General features: G+C 37.1%; 1 protein-coding gene across 1 annotated transcript in view; it reads left to right on the forward strand.

The window, feature by feature from the left end:
* The first annotated feature begins 2,560 nt into the window (after window positions 1-2,560).
* RP1 (RP1 axonemal microtubule associated) overlaps window positions 2,561-22,930 on the forward strand; it is a 168,579-nt gene continuing 148,209 nt past the window's right edge. The window contains exons 1-3 of the mRNA XM_071737560.1: window positions 2,561-2,678; window positions 6,719-7,369; window positions 8,736-8,907. Coding sequence (XP_071593661.1) covers window positions 6,731-7,369; window positions 8,736-8,907 — 811 coding nt within the window. The 5' untranslated portion in view covers window positions 2,561-2,678; window positions 6,719-6,730. The remainder of the gene's footprint in view (window positions 2,679-6,718; window positions 7,370-8,735; window positions 8,908-22,930) is intronic.

Genomic DNA, 22,930 nt, shown 5'->3' on the forward strand with positions numbered 1-22,930 from the left:
ATGTGATAATTTCCTTTTTAGCTTGATAACAGTTTCCTAGCTCCATAGCTTACTTAGTAATCATTTTTTTTATTAAAAAAAAAAAAAAAAGACAAAGAGTTAAAAGAGGTTGAAGGGACTTGGAAATATAAGGCACATTATCAACATTTCCTTGGGGCATGAGGTCAACAGTAGCAGTTTAATTGGTGTAGCAACTGCTGATTTTAAAGAAGTGACTCACACTTGGAGGATAAAAATACACATGTTAACTGCTGTTCCATATGGCTCCAACTTAAACAAAGGGTGTCATTCAAGAGCCATAGGATTGCCAGGCAGGGGAGGCCACATCACACATGCTTCTGACCCTGCTCTGACTCAGGATAATGCTGCAGAAAAGGCTGCTTATGTTTCTCAAACTGGGATGCTGCTTATCTGCTAAGGAAAAGAAGCATATGTCAGCAAACCTGATAATGTAATTGCTATCAGTTTTTTAATTTCTGGGGCATCAGTTTCCTGGATATGATGTTGATCTTAAGAAACACTGAAGATTTGTAGAATGAGACAAATGTGGTCTTTTCTCTTTTATTTTCTTTTAAATGAAAGAAAAGAAAAGAAGTTAGTGACTGTTTCACAGTGATATGGTTATGGTTTCAGCTATTGGCCTGTCAAAACCCTTACAAAAAAAATAGGACCATGCAACTTAAAAGTAGTGTTTAGTATCAGAACTGAGAACTTAAGTTGTTTTCTGGAGATAAACAGGTATGTAATTTAAAAGTGAAAATGACAGCAACACAGACAATTGTAATCCTGCTTGAAGTTACAATTTTAATCACTGCTATATTTTCTCCTGTGGCCTGGCTTTGCCTTCTTAAATTTTCCAGACTGACTTTATATTTCCCAATTTTTGTTTGTGAACAGTTTATATAAAAAGAACAGTTCTCCAAGTGTTAAAGCCAAATTCTTATCACATCATTTTAGTAGTTCCATGAATGTCAGTCAAGTTGCCCACATGAATGGGCTGAAGAGTGCTTTTGTGTTGATATTGACTCCTATAGGGCTGTGATATTTTTGATTTTGATATTTTCTGTCTGAATTAAACATAATTCTTAGTGATGCTATTTTTACTATAAAGTTGACAATTTCATCTATTTTTTCAGAATACATGGTGTGTTTGTAGTACAAGGAATGCCATAGAGCTTTTAACTTACATATGCCTGGACAGAAGCTTTGTAAGCCTTTTGAAGTCTTAGAGAATTAAGGGGCATTCACACCATCAAATGATGACACTTGTTTACCATCTTTACCAGGTCTTGGAAGTATTATCACTTGGGTCTCAACTTGTAGTGCTACAGAGAAGCTGCTGATGGATTAGCTGGTTATCGAAAGTGGCTTTGCATGCACTGGGAAGATAATGAAGGTAGCAGTGATATTTTAAATCCTGCACTGAAAAGAAAACCACCAGAAAATAAAGTCATCAGAATAACACATAGAATTTGCACTTGTTCATCTTCTGAACAAGAATAAACAACAAAATACTGACTGGGATATGAGCGGTACATTAGCTAAGAGAGATTAAGAACTGAAATATATATATATATATATATATAATTATATTATTATCTTATTAAAGAAAGGAATGTTTATAGCAAAATATCTGTGCAAGATTACAATTTAATGTTTGTGCCCATGCACAGACATTAAGGAAATATTTAAAAGTCATTTTGTCATGCAGCTGTAGTGCCTACAGAGCAGTGTTTTTGTTACTGTTCTACATAGCTAGTTTTGAAATCTTGCTATAATCCTGATTAAGCAAAGAAGCTCCAAATCAGATTATGCATCTGGTAGCAATTAGATGGAAGAGTTACCATCCGGGGATATAGTATTTTGATTGGAAAAAGAAAAAAAAAACATATTCTGTGGTATAATTTAGCTGCAGTCAGACATAATCTTCCTGCCTTTTCACAAACTATATTCACACATATTTATAATTGTTTCATTGCCCTTTTTCCAGCACAATGAAGTTAAGAATACCTCATGGATGACAAAACTATTGCAGACTGTCACGTTTTACTGAGTGCTGTGAAGGAAGCTGTGAACTTTTTTCATTGCAATATCGGAGTAGAGGAAATCTGGGAGAACCTTTAGCAGAAAAAGAATCAACTTGACCAGTGACTGAACAAAAGCAAGAATTAGTACTAATAGTTTATAGTTAATAATCTGAAAACACAAAGGGTAGAACACCTACATAACATATTTAAAATTTATATTTTTAAAGAATTTAATCTGGAGGACCTCACTACACTGATAAAATGATAGATTAGATAACCTATGTACTCCACCCACATTTTTATTTTATGTGGTTCTGTGAGTCTTTTGAACAATCTAGATAATCAGAAAAGTATATCAAAACCATTTAAAAGGTAAATTGAGTTTAAAAATAATATAAGGGGACTTAACAAATGAGATTTTAGACACTTTGCTCTGAACAATGGCTACCTGAGGTGAACCTGACCTGGTGATTAACATTAGCTGAGATTAAGCAAATGGATTACGATGTTTTTTTCTAGCTGAGCACACTAGGAGTAAGACTAAGGATGTTCATTTCATATGGCAGAGACAATCACATGTGCAATTTCAAAATCTCTGAAAAAAAGAAAAAACCTTAATTACTCTTTTATTCAAGTAGGATGTGACTGTGGGTGAGTATGATGAAATTACATGCAATACTTACCAGCTATATAAGATCAGACATATTCGTATATATTTACAACAAAGCTTTCCATTTTATGTCTTTATACAGTTTAGAGGCTTGTGGATAAACTTTGAATGAGTGTTTTTGATTATGAGAATACAGGCAAAGGGATTAAATTCTGAATTCTGTTTGATTTTCTTGCAGAATAGGATTCTCAACACTGTAATTGCCAAAATATCTTAGTAGACATTCTGTATCATATGATATCAGCTATTTCTTAATTTTAGTGTAAAATAATTTAAGTATGAAATTTGGTACTGTATTTAAGATGGAATTAAATCATTTCACTGAATAAATCACTACTGATGATCTATAGCACAAAATAGTAACTTCTAGAGTATGTTGATTATTCCTTTATTGAAATGTTTTCTACTTGTAAAATGCAATAACAAGATAGCTGAAAGATGCATAAGCAATTTCCATTATAAAAATTAATACTAGAAACAATTCATACGTGGAGTACTATGTAATGATCAGTTCTGTGCTGGAATTCTTTCTTTTGGCATTCATTTTCTATTTTGCTAAGGAATATGTCTTGCTTAGTTTCTTTTGTGTATTCAAATTATTTAACTTTATTTATTTATTTGTATGTGTATTCTCTGTTGGTTTGTTTTGGATTTTGTTACTTCCAGTGTCAAGACTCAGTCTGATGATCACTGTTATGTAAAATATTTCTTTTTATTATTTATGCTATTGTATAATTTCTGTGATTGCTGATTTCTGAGCACCCATTTGTGTATTTCTCTTCCAAATATTGATGCTCATACAACTTAATGTTTTACACAAGTACAAATATCCAGAACAATTTTTGAGAGGTTAATTAAAAATGTTATAATCGGTAGTCTCATGAGACCACCTATTTTATCACTTGTAAGAGTGAAGGAACATGCACTTAGATGAAATCCTACTCCAGTTGCATAAAGGGTAGGAAATCATAATGCAGAGTAGCTGAGGAGCTGTGTTGATTCATTTCTCTCCATGGCCATTATTGATGATACCATTTTTTTCTTCTTCCCTGGTCCTGGAATAGATTCTGTTAACAAACTCAGGTCTTCTCAGCCAGTTAAAAGGAGTAACATGACATTCAGTTCACTCAAGAACTTTGCTGCTGTCATTGCTATTTTCATTGCAGGAGAAAATTAGTCCTCCAAAGAGAGTAGAAAAGTGGGTTGCAGCTAGCAATAAAAATGCCCTTATGGATTTCCTCTAGATAGATCTGTATGAACACAATGAGGAATATCAATATAAACAGGATGAGGAATATCAGTATAAACAGAGTGACGTATGAAGCATAAACATCTGTTTCAGATTGTACCCCTAGCCTTAACACACATGACAACCTCCCAATTTAGAAATGCAATGAAAATTTAGGCAGCTTTTGAATATATATGTTAAAAAGGATGAGCAACTATAGCTCTCAGTGATTTCAGCTGAAGTGGAGCTCTTCCCTACCACAGGAAATTCTAGTCACCACCATGGAGTGGGGTTGTATAACCTACTGCAGCCAAGTGTGAAAATTTCTTCCTGCATATTCTTTTTTTTTTTTTTTTTACATGGAATTATGCTTACCTAAATCAATCTTTGTGTGCATCATTCTAGTGCTAACCTGTCTGGTTATTTTTTAGTTTTAGGGCTTTAGAATGAGTACAGTTTAGGGTTAGGGTTATATATAATGTATTAAAAGGAGCCATAACTTCCTGTGTGCTGAAAATTGTTCAAAATAGGCTGCAGTTGCTGTTGTGTTGCAATTTTTTTCCTTTCTTCAATATGTGATTCACAGGGGGAAGGGGTATGATGTATTTAGTTTGTATAGAAAGGGCTTGGTAGCAGGGGAGGCTGCAGGGATGGCTTCTGTAAAAAGCTTCTAGAAACTTCCCCATTGACTTCTCAAGTAAAGTCAGATCCAAGATGGAGCTACTGCAGTCCAAGGCTGGGCAAAGTGAGCAATGACAGCTCAAGAGAGGAGAGAAAATACATGAGAACAACAGCTCAGTGAAGAAGGGGGAAGAGGAGATGCTCCAGGTGCTGGAGCAGGAATTCCCATGCAGCCTCTGGAGAAGGCTGTAGTGAGGCAGGTTGGTTGTCCTGCTGCAGCCAGGTTAATGGAGGAGCAGATATCCATCTGCAGCCCATGCAGGACCCCACACTGGAGCAGGTGGGTGTCTGAGGGAAGCTGTGACCCTGGGTGAAGCCTGCACTGGAGCAGGTTTAGGTCGTAGGACTTGTGACCTTGTGGGGGACCCACCCTGGTGCAGTCTGTTTCTGAAGGACTGCACCCTATGGAAAGGACTCACGTTGGAGAAGTTCATGAAGAACTAAACCCCTTGGGAAAGATTCACATTGGAGAAGTTAACAGAAAAAAGTTGGAGAAGTTCCCATGCTGGAGCAGGGGAAGAGTGTGGGGAGTCCTCCACCTGAGGAGGAGGGAGTGGTAGAGACAACGTGTGATGGACTGACTGGAATTCCCATTCCCTGTCCCCTGCTTCCCAAAGGGCAGTAGAGAAAGAAGGAGTGAAGTTGAACCCAGGAAGAAGGGAAGGATTGGGGTAGTGTTTTTTTAGGTTATATTTCTCATTACCCTACTCTGATTTTATGGGTAATAAATTAATTTTCCTAAGTGAAGTCTCTTTTGCTCATTATGGTAACTGGTGAGTGACTTCCCTGTCCTTATCTCAACCCATGAGCCTTTAATTTTATTTTCTCCAGCTGAGGAGGGGGAGTGATAGAGTGGCTTTGGTAGACTCCTGACCTTGAGCCAGGGTCAACCCACCCTAATGTAGTGGTAAAATACTCAAAATATTGTTTTCCATAGCTTCATTAAGAAAAATATATAGAAACCAGAAGAGATTGTTCCATTAGTCAATACAGCAGCTACAGAAAGACGACATTGTCAAAAGACTTAATTTATATTATTTTAATGACATATTCCCTGAGACTGCTACAGAGCTTTTCGTAAAACTGCACTAAAACTGCTTCCTTGAGACTGCTTAGTAGCCTAACTATTTCTATCTTGTGTTCCAGTCAAAGCAAGCAAATCATTAAGATAAAGATATTTTATTTATTTCAAGGATTGTCATGACAGTATCTGTATGTATACTGGATTAAAATGAAAAGGCTGTAGTGAGAGTACTCTCTTTTCAAGGATGAAGACTATCAATACACTTGTCAGAAACTATCTGTTAAAAGACTGGTATTTAAATGCTTAAATTTAAAGGCTATTTCTACTGAATACTTGATTTTTTTGTGTGTGACTTTATAAAGGATTTAAAGACTTGCCTCTTGCTAAAAAAAGCCTTATTTGATAAGTATTTTTTCCCCTCAGCATAAATGCAAATATTGTAGAGATTTATGTATAACGAATTAAAAGCAGATGATAGAAAAGAAAATGATCTATCAATTTATGATGCAACTTAATTCCAAAACATGTTTTGGGGCTTTTTCTGGTGTAGCATACACTGTAGTAAATCAGAAGCATTTTCTCTGAGTCCAGTGGGTTTGTCCTGGTATAAAATTGGTGTATGAGATCAGAATTAATTATATTGTCTTTCAGTTTTGTTATTTTGGAATGAATATGGTTTATGCCTAAGTACAAATTGCTCCCTCTTAAAAAGGATATTGCTAATGTCTTAAATATGAAAAGTCATTAACTTCATCCTCAAGAAAGAAAACATCTAATTATCATTCTGGACTGACAAGTACCTTCTTCTAAGGAAAGATCTCTTGTACCAAAATGATAAGAGATTTTAAATCACATTGGAGAGTTTGGGGAATATTTGCAAGTAGAGCTATGCTAACTTAATCTGACAGTACTGGAGTCTTTGTGGAATTTAGAGATAACAGCTTGGATCCTTTTAAATCCAATGATTTCTGGCACAAGACGCCGCTGTTGCTTTCTTATAAGTTCTCCTTCTGCACCTTTCGAAATGAAGATTCTGTTATTGCATAAGTCACAGGCAAAGTTTTACATCCACCTCTTCTGTCTTCCAGATTGCTGTCAAAATGAGTGAAACACCTTCAACGAGTTACTCGGTGACTCAGCCAAACTCCTCTGAGAGCGAACAGAGTTTATCCACGCGCCACCTCAACGTTACTGAACCTGTCGTGGCAAAACGGATTTGCTTCTATAAAAGTGGAGATCCTCAGTTTAATGGGATCAAAATGGTCATTAATAACCGGTCTTACAAAACGTTTGATGCCTTGTTGGATAGCTTATCCAAACGAGTCCCATTACCTTTTGGAGTGAGGAATATCAGTACACCGAAAGGGAGACACAGCATCACCAATCTGGAGGATCTTGAAGATGGAAAATCTTATATTTGCTCCCACCAGAGGAAAATGAAGCCCATCAACCTGGAACAGGCCAGCAAAAAGCCACTGCCCTGGCAGATCAGCAGGCCTGTCAGTGCCCGTCGTCGAGCTGTGCAACTGGCAAGGGAGAACGAAGATGAATTTGGCCATCGAGAGAGAAAAATAACAACCCCCAAAAAGATGCTTGTTTTCAAAAATGGGGATGTGAGACTCAGGCGTACTGTGGTTCTGGGAAAGAAAAACACACGTACCTTTGAGGCCTTTCTGGATCATATGAGTGAGTTAATGCAATATCCAGTCGCAAAACTATATACCACTGATGGCAGAAAGGTGAGAATAAACATGACTACTGACAATATTCCTATGATCCCTTCTAGATTATTTTTAATTAAAATGGTGATTTTATAAATTAGAAGCTTGGGCAACTGGCCTGAGGTAAGATTTGATATGCTGAATTTCATGTGTTTTCTTTCTATGTCTTTTCCCCTTCAGAAGGCTACTAGCTTGAAGTATACAGACTAGAATCTTGCAGTCAGAGAGAAGCAAGTGAGGACATTGTGTTTTAAGTCATCATGAAAAAGTGCTTTTCTTTTTCTGATTCAGGCCTCTTTTAGGCATGCCCTCACTTCTACATCTTTACACATTTACAGAGAAGCTTTGTTTAGTCCTAATTCTGCTTATCTCTGATAATGCTTTAAAAATAGGGTAGGTAGCATCTAATAGCCACATGTATTTTATCATTACAGAAATGGAGAGTGTTTTCCCATTATTGACTTGAAACTATGACACCTGGATGTGTATCATAATTTTCAAATCATGGACCATGCTCTGTACCTCTAAACCCAGATGATGTAGCACTAATAACCCTGGTTTTGATCTCACCTGCTGTTTTCTGTAATTTTATCACATAGTGTTTTTTCTGTGTGTTGTTTAATCACAGAAAATCACTTGTGATTATACCTAACAGTCATCTAGAAAGAGATTTCCATGCAGAGGTCCAAGAGCTCAAGGGAAATCCTGTGTTTACCCTTCATTTGTTGAAATTCTGTGTTAGGTTAGGAAACTGTATCACCTGTAAATCACTGGAGTGCAGTTTACAAGCCTTATTTTGCAATATGTTTTGGAAAATAAATTCAAAACTTTTAGACAAGGCTCTGAGCACCCTGATCCAGTCAGACCTTCTTTGAGCAGAGTTCGACTACATGACTTCCAGAAGTCTTTTCCAGTGTATATTCCATGATTAGGTCCTTCTATTGCTCTGTGGCATTACAGGTCAAGAACTTTTGGTGTATTCTGAATTCTCCTTTCTTCCTCCAAATATGCATTCATATTTAAACCTACCTCCAACTACATATTCTTGTTCCACGGCTCTGAGCAGTCATTGGGCAATGATGAGACAAAATTACATGTTCAAACACTTAAATTATGAGAAAATTTTTATCTGGATTAAAGTTGCTTCTTAAAGTCTTCGTCTCATATATTTATATAACAAGACCTACCCTCACAGAAATAGGAATTGCCTTACAGGAATCAAAAAATTAATTCCATGCTGTGATGCATATTTAATAGCCTGCTGCAAACTAATGTAGAGACTAAGAAGTGAAGATATTAAAGCACGGAAAGGGATAAGTCTCTTACATTATTTTTTGTGGTTACTAAGGCAGGGAATTTAATATTCCTTTTTTTTTTTTTCCAGGTTCCTAATCTTCAGGCCCTGATATTGTGCTCTGGAGCTGTAGTCGCAGCAGGGAGAGAGCCTTTTAAACCGAGCAATTATGATTCTCTTGTGTATTCAAGGCCTGCTAAATTGCTTGGAATTGCAAATCGTGTGTACCCAAATGCAAATGCCAAGTCAGACAGTGAAAATAGTAAGTCCTTTGAATTAATTAGTATTTTATTAATTGGTGTAATTGTCTCAGAACAAGACAGAAAGCATGACAATCTTATGAGGATCAAAGATAGTCAGAAAAGCAGGTTGAAACTGCTTATATTTGCTGACCCTTCTATAAGGATTAGAAAGTTCAGAATGACAACACTCTTTTTTTACATGTAAGTTTCTGCTAAGTACTTAGCTACTATACATATTTTCTTTCAAATAAACAGCCATACTTTGAACATGGATGCAAATCTAGAAGTGTATTTTACTTTAATACACTTGATTGTCATCATTGTTATTAATTTCTTGGTGTCACAATAACAACAGTGGTAAAAGATAAACCACAGGCTACTTCAGGTCTTAACTGACGGAATTTCTTGAAAAAAACTTTTGTGCAGTTTTCAGAACTTAACTTAGAAAGGTTTAACTTGTCATTGTTATGACTTTCAGTTTTTCCCACTACCTATGCTCCACATAAACAGGAAAACACCCATTCATTGACAAAGTCATCGTGTTTTTGAAGCTGTTTTTCACATGAAGTGTCATCCTTTCCTGTATCCTCATGGATGCAATACATGTTTCTTGGATAAGTTTGGGAAAACATGCACAGATCTGCAATTTCCCCTTGTTTACTCATGGAGTTGTGCCACTGGCAAGGTCACTAAGAGTGCCAAGTGTCCAGTGGATGACCAAGAACATGAGGCACTGCTGGAGAGAAGCCAGGCTTGCCTAATAGCCGGGGGCTGAAGGGAACAAAATGATGCAGTGCCACAGCTTTAGGTAGAGTGGGAATCCTTGGCATTAGAGCACCCTGTAGGGCAGAAGTACTGTCTAGGGGAAAATACGTTTAATCCAGAGGTACCCTGATACAGCTGCATTCTGTACTGGAGAGCCCAGAAAACACTGTAATTGTTTCTGTACTGAGACTCTCCAGAATAATTGTGTGCCCCTTGTGTCATAGGGCACCTTAATACATAAGACACTTGGCTTCCATTTACTTGAAGGAGTTTCTTCCACATCCCTCACAGTTTGTTGTGTCCTCACCAAACCATTTTAGTTTTTCTCATCCTTCATGTTCTTTGACTTGCACAGCTTGAGAGATGTTTGCAGAGCATAACTAATGAGTCAAGAGAGAGCAAGCAAGAACATTTTGAGAATGAAAGTCCTGCAGACACAAAAAATCCTTCCCAAAGCACCCCTCTTTTTTTTTTTAACCTGAGAAATTTGGAAGTTTTTATGTAGGAAACATCACTGATGATGTGAGAGGCTGAAAAATCAAATTTCAGGCCCTTTGTTCTTGTTCCGTTTCCTGAGACAGAGAAGATGAGATTTTTACTTTGGGAAGCATAAGGTCTAGTGTGTGTTAGAGAAGTTAGTACAAACTTTTGTCTTTGATTCAGTTCACAGTAAAGCATATGCCTGGGAAACTTGCAAGTCATTTTGCTTGAAATTATAGATATATATCTATAGTAGCATGTTAACTGTGAAAACCTTGATATAAGACCACTTGTGACTCACTTGAGAAGAAAAAAAGAAAGTAAAATTCAAGCAATGCAGATAAGTTAATATTACATGTGTTAAAATACCTTTCTGCAAGTTAAACCTTTAGATTAAATGGTGGCTTCTATATATTTAGGTATCAGTAGCAGTTGTGGATGTATCTGTGTGGGTGTACGTGCACAATTTCCTTCACACATGCAGAGCTTCTTGGAAGACAGCAAAACTTTAATTTTATCTGATGTTCTGTTACCTCTCCTCTCAACTGCTACAGAGAGATGAGGTAGAATTTTTCTACAAACCCAAATTATTAGAGTAATCAAAACCTATTTTGGGAATAACTAATAAGTCTGCAACACATATTGGGCCATACTCAAAATTCATTGAAGTCTGGACATATGATCATTGGGTTTTCTGAGTTTTGTGGCATCATCTACAGTACTGTAGCATAAAAAGTATCTTGGAATGTCATGATTTAAATTCAGATTTTATGAGAAGAAGTTCAAGTGCTTCCATGCTTACTTCTCTGGAGAAAGTCAGTCCAGGGAATTGGATCGGAATTCTTTATTCACCTGTTAGTGACATTACTCACAGTAATTACTCATATGCTGTAGATTGTCAGGGAGATACATGTTCACCCTGACTGACACAGTTTGGAACTGCAAGAGCTAATAGGAAATGATCTATTAATGATTGCTAAGGCGTGAAGAAAAAGTGATGTTGGTAGCTTGAAGCCTGGTAGTGAAGGCCTGTGAATCCCTTGGAAGGTTCAAGGCAACCTCAGCACCCAACTATGTATAAAATGAGGGCACTTAGTGTTTTCCTTAGGCTTTGGAGCTTCAAATAAGGTTATAGCTCTGGTATTGGAAAAAGCCTACTGCAAAATCAAATATAAGTGGAAAAGCAGCTAAATGTTTGATTCTTCATTAAAAATTGGTTATATTTCTCTCTCTAGCAACTTCTTAAAATCATCGGCAAGTTTAGCCATGTATTTCTCTTTACTGTCTAATACTCTGGTAAAATAAAGACACTTTATTATCTTCCTTTGTACTAATTTTTCTCCTTTCTTCCTTTCTTTTCCTTTGCTCCCTGTCTGCTGTCTCACCATCTGGATCCTTATGCATAATATTTGCCTTCTCTACTTTCCACCTACTGAATGAATCTGGGTTCTTCCAATGTAATTCATAGTGGGAGCTGAAATGGGTTCTAGCTCAAGATCTCAGATATTCTCAGTTTCTTCTGATAAAGTGTCCAGCCAAGAAAACAACTCAAATGATAACAACTCAGATTCTTCCTATGTTCCTGACAGTCATAATGGCATGGGAGGAAATCAGTTAGTGACCACTGAAGACTTGTCTGTGGCTCGGTATGAAGATGACATTGAGAAATCTGTTCACCTGAATCAGGATGGCAGTATGACAGTGGAAATGAAAGTTCGATTCAAAATTAAAGAGGAAGAAACCATTAAATGGACAACCACTGTAAGTCGTGCTGGCCTTTCTTATAACAAAAATGCCACCACATGCAGTTCTACAATGCATGAGGAAGATTGCTTATCCAGTGTAAATGTATCAGAATGTATACACCCCAAAGATGCTCCATTTTTGAAGAAGAGAGACTCATTGCAGCAATCCAATGCCGAAGTGTCAGACAAAGAATCAGAGTCTGATTTAAAAGCCACCGACTGTAATAGCTGTAAGGAGAACAGTTCCACAGATCTGGACGTAAGCAATGAACCAGAAGATAATACCAGGCCTCGTTTTTATAGGCCTCCCACCCCTGGGCCAAGGCGTGTTAGACAAAAGAAAGCAGTGGTTGAAAGTGTCACCTTGGTATCTGAAAAAGAGGTTCAGGAGAAAACAGTAGAACAGTTTTCCTACAGTGAGGAAATACAGAGTGGAGAAAATAAATCTGAGTATTGCATGGTAGCTCATTCAAGTAGAAAAAAGTCAAGTGTCAGTAATCCAAAGTTTAGTGAGATGAGTGACAATGATTTATTAAAGATTTCTACAGAGAATATAGAAGAAGAAATGCTTTTTAAAGTAAGCCACAAAAGTAATGATTTAATAGACTCCACAAATAGGAAGACTTCAGAAATGCCTAATGAGGGTGAATTGGTACACAATATATTAGGGAAATCAGCTGTAGAACAAGACAAATACAATAGTTTAGCATCAACCCACAAAGCTAACATTAGTGGTTTCACAGCATCATCAAAAATTTACAAGGCATCTAGGCCAGCTTCAGCAGACCACTTCCATGAGTCAGGTGATATTAAAAAAATAAAAAGATCACTGAGTTCCATCATGACATATTCAGAATTATGTCAGTCAGAAGAAGAAACACAGTTCAAAGCTGCTGATTTACCACCCATTTCTCAAGATTCAATGCATTCAGCCTGTCCTAGACATAGCCAGCTGAAGATGATGGAACCTCCATGTAGTAAAACTCCTACTGAGAAAATAAATCCAACTGGATTCTTTCCTACTGTTACTGAAAGTGAGAATCAAATCAGTGTCAGGGCTGAATCTGTGACAGCAACACATCTCACTGATGACAGCCAATCTGCATCTTCCCTCACTAAAAAGAAGAAGAAGAAAAAGTCATCTAACACTCTAGAGCAAGATACGTGTGAAAATAAAAAAGATAAAGAAATTTCAGGTATAATTAAAGGTGAGGGAATGCAAATCACAAGTAAAACCACAGAGGATTCCACAACAGAGGCTATGGATAATCATTCTGAAATTCCTCAGAAAGAAGGAACAGGATTACTTGTGACAACCAGCAACAGGTCTGTCAGTTCAGACAAAAGCATATGTCCTGAAGGCGAGTTTTCTCACCAGGATTCAGTGGAAGAAAATGGATTATCATCTAACAAAAACAAAAGAAGTAATGACAACAAGTTGACCAAGGTAAAATTGAAGTCAAGGAAAAAAAATATTCTTTCATCTGCAAAGAGTGAAGATGGTATAGTGACAGCTGACTCAAACAATGAGTCTGAACACAGTCAGGATACTCTGAATACTGAGAAAGAAGGCATAAATCTCACAACCAATTCTTTTGAACAGATGTCATCGGTGATTTCAAAGCCAGAAGTGACAAAGCATCTTAACTTTGAAAAAGAAATGGAAAAGAATATTTTGGATCATTTGTCATCAAAGAAAGAGAAAAAACAAAAAGGAATGAAGAAAAGTTTAAGTAAAGGTGCAAATAAATTAAATATATCAGAAAGAGCCATTACACTAGAAGCTCTAAAACAGGATTTTCAAGAGAAGGTTGTTGAGCATTCACTTGAAAACTATGTCCAAAGTTGGCTGAAAAACTTGTCACCAAATTCTGTTTTACCCCCTATAAATAAAAAAGAGTTGACTTTGGAGAGTAGTAATGACTGTTGTTTTCCTAAAGAAAATATTGATGTTTCTACAGATAAAGACACAGGATTTATCATAAATAAATTACATGTGACTGGAATAAACCATCTGATTGAACATAATCTAACCAAAAAAACATTAGAGCCTATTTCTGAATTGGTAACTTTAGAAAAATCAGCCAAGGATTCTGGTGAGAAACAAACTGACTCTTTGATTCATGGTAACACAACTGTAGTAGATGAAGCCAGGTCTTCTCTCAAGTCAGAATTTCATCGTGATGGTAAGGAAACACAAGACAATGATAAAAAGATATCAGAAATTTATATTCAAGATAACAACCTATGTCAAAGAAAAAAATCTGAAGTTGCTGTTCAAGTTGACTGTGCAATTGTCAATGACAAAATGGACAATTATGTTCAGAATAGTTGCATGTCTAGCATGTTGCTGCATGAACTGCAGTCAGCTTTACTTGATCTCCAGAAAGAACACAATAGATGTATAGGAAAAGCTTGCAGCCTTTCTGATCTTTCTCCTTCAGCTTTTGCTTCTTCCTCCAATGTTCTCCTAGCTTGGCTGGTTGTACTGAATCTGAGAGAGAGTTTGATTGGGACAATCAAAGATGATATGCAAAAACCTCCCTGCAGCTGTTCTGAAATATTTACGCAGTTACAGTTTCTGAAGCAAAGTACAATAATAGAAAAAGTTGACGAACTAAAAGCTGCCTTCTCACACTTTCAACAATCAACTGAAAATAACTTTCTGCACCATGGAAGAGAACTCGAAAAGCAGAACTCCACACATTGCCCTGGTGATATGCCCAAATCTGAAATTCCTAATGGTATACCTTTGCATAACAGTGAAAACTCTGTTGAGCCTTGTATTCCACAGGACAATGTAAATACTGAAGAAGCTCTACAATTAACTGGTGAATCAGAAAGTGGTTTTGATATACAGGAAGATCTTTGTAGAGAAACAGAGATTTTAGATTTGAGTGCTCCCAAAACACAGCTAGATGATCAATATGCCAATACTAATTCAGTTACCTGTAGCCAGGCATCAGCTGTAGAGCTGCCTGAAAGAAATGAAGATATGACTGATAGTCTATGTAAAGAATCTCAAGATAAAAACACTGATACGTCATTTGTTAATGAAGACTCAGAAACTTCAGTGGAACCTAACTCAACAGTTCATAGTGTAACTTCTAATGATAAAAACTGTATTTTAGATCAGGATACTTCTGAGTTAGAAGATGAAAAAGATATTATACATTTTACAACTAATAAAAAGGAAGATGATGATGTTGATCCAAAGTCAGCAGGTAATGACAAAAACCCAAACAACCAACTTATACTAGATGCTGAAACCTCTGTAGAATACAATAATGAGGATTATTCTGTGCAGGAAGACAATGAAGATGTAGAAACTTATGAGGAAACATCTGAGAGGTTATCTACAGTCTCTCCATTATCATTTTGTTATGAATCAAAGCAAATTACAGAATGTGATATGAGTGAAGGGGAACAGAAATTTCCAGTAGATGAGCTGAAGAACAAAATGTGTTCAGATATTTCTCAATTAAAAAAATGCTTAAAAAGTCCTGCTACTTCAGACTGGTCAGATTACAGACCAGATACTGAAGAGAGTGATCGTAACTTTGGAGCATCTAGTGATTTGACCAATGAAAGTGAGGAAGAAACAATAATTGAAAAACATTACAATGCTGGCTATGTAAAAAGAACTATTGAGAGACTTTATGGCAAGAGTGAAGCTTCATTTAAGCCTGAGTTTCACAAAGGATTTTCTTATGTGTCAAAAGCATATCAAAAGGATACTGAAGAATTTCACTCTTCAGTGGTGGAAAAAACTATTTCTCTTTCTGAAGAACATAAGTCATGTTCTGCAGAAAAATTTTCATGTTCTTCATTACCATCACAAGAATTTCCAGTAAACATAGATGAATCTGACACAATAGCAAGAAGAGAAAACACTACTTTACTAACACCACAACCTAGTCTTAACAAAGAGGAGTCAAATTATACTAATGAGAGTTCTGAGGAATCTCCAAAGCAACATTGCCAACCTAGCATAAAAGATGATGAAGATGAAGGAGTATTGATAGATAAAGGCAAGTGGCTTCTCAAAGAAAATCATTTAATAAGAAGATCACCACCTGAAAGGACTGGAATGTATGGTAATTTGGATACAACATCAACAGACACAGTCCTTGATGCCAACAGTGATGATGTTCCATACTCACACTTTGGCAATCTGAATCAATACCCACCTCTCAAAGAAATCTCTTCTTCAGAACTTGAAGAGCTGGCTAAACCCTCTGCAAATCTTTGCAACTACTTCAGTATACCTCATAACAGTGATTCAGAACCCTTTCATGATGACTTAAATAGAAAAAACGCATCCATCCGCAATGGGAAGATCACTTCCCTTCCTGCAGCAAACAAAGAAAAGATCAAACCATCAGACATGGTAGGTTCTACTTCCACACAGGCTGATACAAATTTCCCATCCTTTACATCTGGAGAATTTAGATTGCCTGATAACAAGGTGTATCCATTGGAACAGCCTTTAAATGATGAACCCGTACAGACTCAGCCAACCCAAGGCAGTAATGCTAACAGAAGTGCTCCTTCTGAAGAAGATTCCTTGGACAGACTCCATGCTATATGTGGCCAACATTGTCCAATACTGATGGTGATAGTGACACCAATCAATGAGGAACAGAGAGGGTATGCCTACCAAAAGGCATCTGATATTGAGAACCAGCTGGGGCCAGGTTTGTTAGCCAAAAAGAATGAACATTTGCAATGGTCAGGCAAAGATTCAATAACAGATGGAAAACAGTGTGTGGCTCTGAAGAATAACCGTATCAATAAGATTGCCAATAATATTTTTAATAGGTTTTATGCTAATAACACCTTAGATTTTATTAGTAGCTTTGGAATACTTGCATCTTCAACTCTGAAAGACACAAGCAGTTCAGGGAAATTACATGTTATAGAACATATGAATATAAAATCTATCCAAGTCAGCAATGGTCAAAATAATATATTCAAGCACATGTCTAGTGATCTTGTGATAGGCACAAATAGTGATCTTGTGATAGGCACAAATAGTGAGCTACCCAATAGAAAGCTGAAAATATGCCAAACCCTAAGAATAAGCAGAATTCATAGTGTTAGAGAAAAGGTTTTTCCCACGTTGGCAGATCCAGAAGAAACCTGTCATTTTGAAACATTTCTGAAGTGTGACACTTCTTTAAATAACACTGAACATAATGCCTATAAAAATCTGAAAAACGAAAATGCCTTTCCTACAGAAGAAGAAGAAAAAGAAGTTTGCTTTTGTGCAATGGACAATGAAAAAAGAGAAGATGAGAAAGACTTGTAACAGAGATCTTGGAATTTCTATAACCTTAGATTAGTGAAAACTTCCTCAGAAAAATAAATAATTCCCAAGCAAACTGCTGAATGCCACACCAAATGAAGTTCCCAGTGTGAATACAGCCCAGACCTAGATAAATATAAACCACACCATTGTATATCCTGGCTGAAATACAGACAATAGATGTTTTTTGGAACCAACAGAAAAAGAAAGGCTGTTATTCTAGGACAGTGATTTCTTGGTTAAAACCCATTTTTTCCTGAAATTTTATTTATTTGGAGATATCCACTTATATACCAATCATCTCATTTGTAGAGAAACAACTACTGCTGTTAGAACAGAGAGGTGAAGTTTGAAATACCCACCCAAGGTCTAAGGTTCCTATAGTTCATGAATTTTGAGAAAGGATTTGAGAATTGTCTTTCAGTAGAAATGCTTTTCCAGACCAAATCAACGGATATGTTTAGTTTGAAATGAAGAATAGGAAATAGTATTCAAATGCTGTAATAGAATGAAAAGTAGGAAACAGAAGTCATGTTGATATTATGTATGGATTAATATTATCAAATTGTTATTTCAGTTTTTAAAGGCCAACTTCAGAATATTCATGTGAGTAAAGAGATATTTCAGTTTGTATATAAGATCATACAGAACCCAAAGGAAGTTTGCCTCTTTTTTCAAGAGATACTAGAAAAGGAATTTGTTTATTGCCACTGCGATTCCACAGGAACTGAGGAGGGAGATTGTGTGTTAATGAACTTCCTGACCACTCTTGCCATATTCCCTTCTGAGGCAGCACCACTTTTAAAAACATAGTATATACACTACAAGTTTTAGTTGTGTGATGTTTGTCAACCTTCATACTTTCAAATGGTCCATGTTTGTTTGGTTCATTGGTTTTGATTTTTTTTTTAATATATTGTATTATGAAAATCCAAAGCACATGTAATCTATTCCAGGATCTTTCTGTTATTAGAATGATTATATATATATATACCTGTTTACATATTTTTTTAATTATTTTTTGTGTGTAGTAAGCACTTATATATGGTTTACAGTTTTCAGTAAATGATGTAAAGTATAAAATTAGGAAATATTTAGTCTATATTTTGATAAGGTAGAGTATTTCAGGTTGGGGTTTGGGTTTTTTTTTGTTAGATTTTAATCCCTAACACTGCAGAGTACCTTGCTTCAATGTCAGTGAAATCAGAGATATACTTGAGGCAGACAGGTTCTATTTTTCAATTATAGAATGAGATTTTTGGCCATTCTTTGCTCCTGGAGGCTGTGTCTAGACTAACTGGCATGCACGTGCTGCAATAAGCCCTGGGTCGTGATCCTTTGGTTACCCAGACTGGGGACCTGATTAAAGGCTGACACAAATCCCTTTTGACCCAGAGGCTTTCATGGTCTCCACGTGGGACAGAAGGCACATGGAGTGAAGTATAAGTTGGACCTGGAGCAAAAGCAGTTTGCAGTACAGGTAGGAAACCTAGGAACACTCTTCAATTATTTTTGGAGCCCCATGGCAGATATACTTCCCCATAAATGAATTATTAGTTTCTGTTGTTTGAAGCAGTGTATTCTGTGTAGTAAACTAATGTTACAACCATAAAGCAACATATATTGTCTAATAAATTTCACATTAAATAGCTATGTGCTATTTTCTATGCTGGCCTTTCTGATGTTCTTTCCTCTACCTCCACGTTTTTCTGTTTCCTCCTTTGCATGATTTAAAGCTGCTCCCAGTGAAGAGTTTCACTGGTGATTTTTCATCCTTTTACATGTCAATGCAGAAATAAAACCTGTTTGAAAAACGAAGCTCAACATCACTAGAATCCAGTTAAATGCCATATAGCATTCTGAGTACCAAGCTTCTATGCTGTAAATAATGCCTACATGTTAGACAGGTAAATTAGCAACTATATATGTGTACATCACTTGAAGTCTTTCTCCTGGATTCACATGTCTGCTGCATTCAGAGCATCTTAAATTTTTCAGATCAAGGCTCAAGAACCTTTAACCTGATGCTTATTATAGGGCTATGGAGCAAACTAAGCACTCAAAATGTGAGATGTGAGGTACTGCCTGAGGCTGCAATTAGCAGAGTGGTGAAATGATTGTTACATGAACTGAAAGTCTTGCTCCTGATTTCAGGATGTTAACTGAGAGAGAAGGAATAACGTGGTCACCTTACACTAGGACAAAAGTTTGACACTGAGATTCACCATACTCTCACAGGTCTTATATATTCATTAAAGGTTCGGAGAAGATATAGGATATTAAGCGGATGAGACATGCAGATAAAAAAAAAAAATAATTTCACCAGGTAAGGTTGCAGAAGGCCAGTGAGATAACTCCAAGAGATAACTCCAAAATGCTGGTGACTAGAGCCAACATAACATACAGATCACAGTCCCAGGAAGTTTCAGTTTATCCAACTAGAAAGAAACCACACAATTAGATAAGGAATTCCACTGAATTCCTAATTACTAAGTTTTGATTTAAAATTTGTTGTCTATGGTCAATTACAGATTCCACTGGAGAGGTGTTCTAGAGGTTGAGTCCTTTGCATGTCTGTCTTGTTTTCTAATTTCTATCCTAAGTCTAGTTACAGTTTGTTCACATACATGTGACCCACAGCCATTGCTGTCATTTATTTAGATATATCTGGTTTTCTCCTTTGTATCTATAAATGAAATCAGATATTCCCTCAACATTTTCTCCTGCATAAACATTTTTCTCCATTTCCTTTAATCATTACAGTTGTCTTTCTCAGGACCTTTTCTAGCTTCAATAATTTTTTTTTCATACAGTTACCAGAACTTTTTTTAATATTTAAAAGACTGTCTCTGAACTCTGGCAGTAAAATTTCACAAGTTAGAAATCTCTCTGGTGCAGCTTACAGTCACATTACTGTAATTTCCTTGTCTACAAAGACAAATTCTCATCATCAGGAAGGACATTGGGTACTTGAACAAACAGACACTGCTTTGGGTAATGTTAAGAAGCCCTTTTATAATAGAAACAGCAACCCAACTTCAGCCTTGGGAAAAGAAGATTATAGAAACTTTTGAGAAGGGTCACACTGGTCTGTTGTTGAAATGTGTGATTCTGTCAGTTACTTCTCAGGTCTCACAGTTATTTTTTGCCTTTTATTTCTGTTTAATATATTCAGGCTATAACAATTCTTCTAATGATGAAGTTTAGCCTGTTGGTAAGAGCACCTGGTTGGAAATTTATTATTTAAGAATGACAATATAATGACTTAGGAAGCACTGGTATTATAGCTGCCCGTGAACTGTAGTTTCAGAAAAGTGCTGTTTAAGAGGATGTCTTTAAAACTGAGAGGCATTGTATACTCCAGATTTCTCGTGATGTTAATATTTTTTAGATTCCTGCTCTTAAACGATTTAACTTCTCTCAGGTTCTGTCTATGTCTTTTAAAATTGTCACCATCATGGCCCAACAAGCATTTTCAAACAAATTTCAGAACATCACCATGGAATTTCAGGCTCTTGAGATTTGTCCTCAAAGATGAACCAAACATTATGCTAATGTATCACTGTCTCTCCCCTTATAGTATGGGAGAGAATATGTATTTTAATAGTTTCTAATTCTACAATACTGTGTTTCCTGAGATATGTGTGCCTTACACACAGAGCACAATGACAATACTGAAGTAAAAATTCCTAAATAGGTGTAGCCCAATGGTTATAGCAAGACACATACAAGACTTGTAGATTCTAAAACCAGGTCTTATAAATTTGTTAGACTTTGGAATGTGCCTTTACTGTGCCCCGTTTTCTGACTTTTATGAAAAACAGTATTAATTATTCAAACACAAGTGCTAAGTGGTATGGATGACATATTCTCAACTCATTTATTTCTTAAATGTGATGATACTAACATGTACTACACCTAGGTCAGCTTAATTATCAATTTCTTAAATATCTTTTCTTTTCTGGACATGAGCAAGCAAAATTAATCCTACCCTATTTTTTCCAGAATGCCAGAGGAAACTAAATGCAAAGCCCTTAAATAATTGGTTTCACTAGTCCTCAAATAATCTGTTGTAGCATAAATCTGTGTATAACGATCAACATCCACTTTGAGAAAATGCACTGAAAATACTGAGTGACAGTCAAAAAAAAAAAAAAAGTGGTTTTGCTCAACTTCATGACAGAACTGCAGGATAGCTTATTGCCTGGCGTTTAAGGCAAGATCTATTTTAAGTATCTCAAATAATCATTAAACAGAAAATCAGTCATATGATGAGCCCACTCACTGTTGCTATATTATTTCTTAGTGTTTTAGCCAGAGTAGACAAGATCAAAGTTAGTGTGACGGAGGGAAAAGTCAGCACTACAGGTAAAATGTGTAGCATAGGTGAGTTATTAGATGACTTCTGTAGTCAGTAAGGCCCTTTAGTACTGCTGCTGTACTGTAAAGGAAGTTCTCTTTTAAGAAACAGTGATATTTCTCAGTGGTGCAAAATGATCTTAGGAAGCCCGGGAGGTGCTTAAATGAATATTATTTGAGGTGGGTATCAGCTAATTAGAAACACAGACTGAGTGTGTTCTCAGTGATACTATTTCCCTTAATTCCATGCCATTTATACTCTTCTTCCACCAAGCTAAAGCCTAAATCCATATTATTGGTCTTTATAATTATTAAATTTAGACATGGACAGAGTATTTCAGGGTATAATTCCAATACTGCAATGCTACAACATGTCAGTAATCCTTAGATTTTGGAATGTTGATTCCAAACAAGAGGTTACATCTGTGTAGACCATCACACCTTTGCAGATACATAGATCCTTTCTTAAAAATATTTATTCCATCAGAGCTAATTTACTTTTAGAGACTCTGCTTGAAGCGGTGAGTTTGTAATTCCAGAGCTAGCTTGTCAAAAGCCTGCATGGCTGTCATTACCCAGTACTGCATTGGGAAGAGCTGATATATCCTAATGTCTTGGGTTAGTGCAGTGATGTTTTGGAAGCAGAGGGGCCAGAGGGGTGGCTTCTGTGAGAAGCTGCAGGAAGATACCCCGGTTCCAATTCTCGCTCTGCCTCTGGCCATGGCTAAGCAGATTCGGGAAGCTGGATGCTCCTCTGCATGTAGCATATTCAAGAAATGGAAAATTAAACTGAAAAAGAAAAAAAAGACCAGCAGAGGAGAGGAAGAGGTGAGAGCAATGCCAGAGGAAAGACATCAAGGTCATTGAGGAAGGAAGGGGAGAAGGTGCTTGAGCAGAGGTTTCCCTGCAGCCCATCGCGAGATGGCAGCTGTGCCCCTGCAGCCCATGGAGGAGCACGGTGGAGCAGTTCCTGAAGGACCACGGTGGGGCAGACATGGAGCTGCAGCCTGTGCAGGATCACAGAGAGGGTCAGATGTGGATCTGCAGCCGTGTAGGGCCCCGTGGCAGAGGAGGTGACTGCTCCCGCAGCAGCCGTGACCCTGTGTGCAGCCCGGGCTGGAGCAGTCTGTGCCTGAGGGACTGCACCTGTGGGAGGGACTCATGTCGGAGGGGTTCCTGAAGGACTCTCTGCCATGAGAGGGACCCCGCGTTGGAGGGGGGGAAGGCTGTGAGGAGTCCTCCCCCTGAGGAGGAAGGAGCGGCAGAAACACCGTGTGGGGAACTGACCCTAAACCCCCCCTGCCCCTCCCCTGTGCCCTGAGGGGGAGGCAGCAGGGAAGGGATCCGGGACTGGGAAGAGGGTAGGGTTGAAGGGTGGGGGGGAAG

Source organism: Heliangelus exortis, chromosome 2, assembly GCF_036169615.1.
Source record: "Heliangelus exortis chromosome 2, bHelExo1.hap1, whole genome shotgun sequence".
In the NCBI taxonomy this organism is placed as follows: Eukaryota; Metazoa; Chordata; class Aves; order Apodiformes; family Trochilidae; genus Heliangelus; species Heliangelus exortis.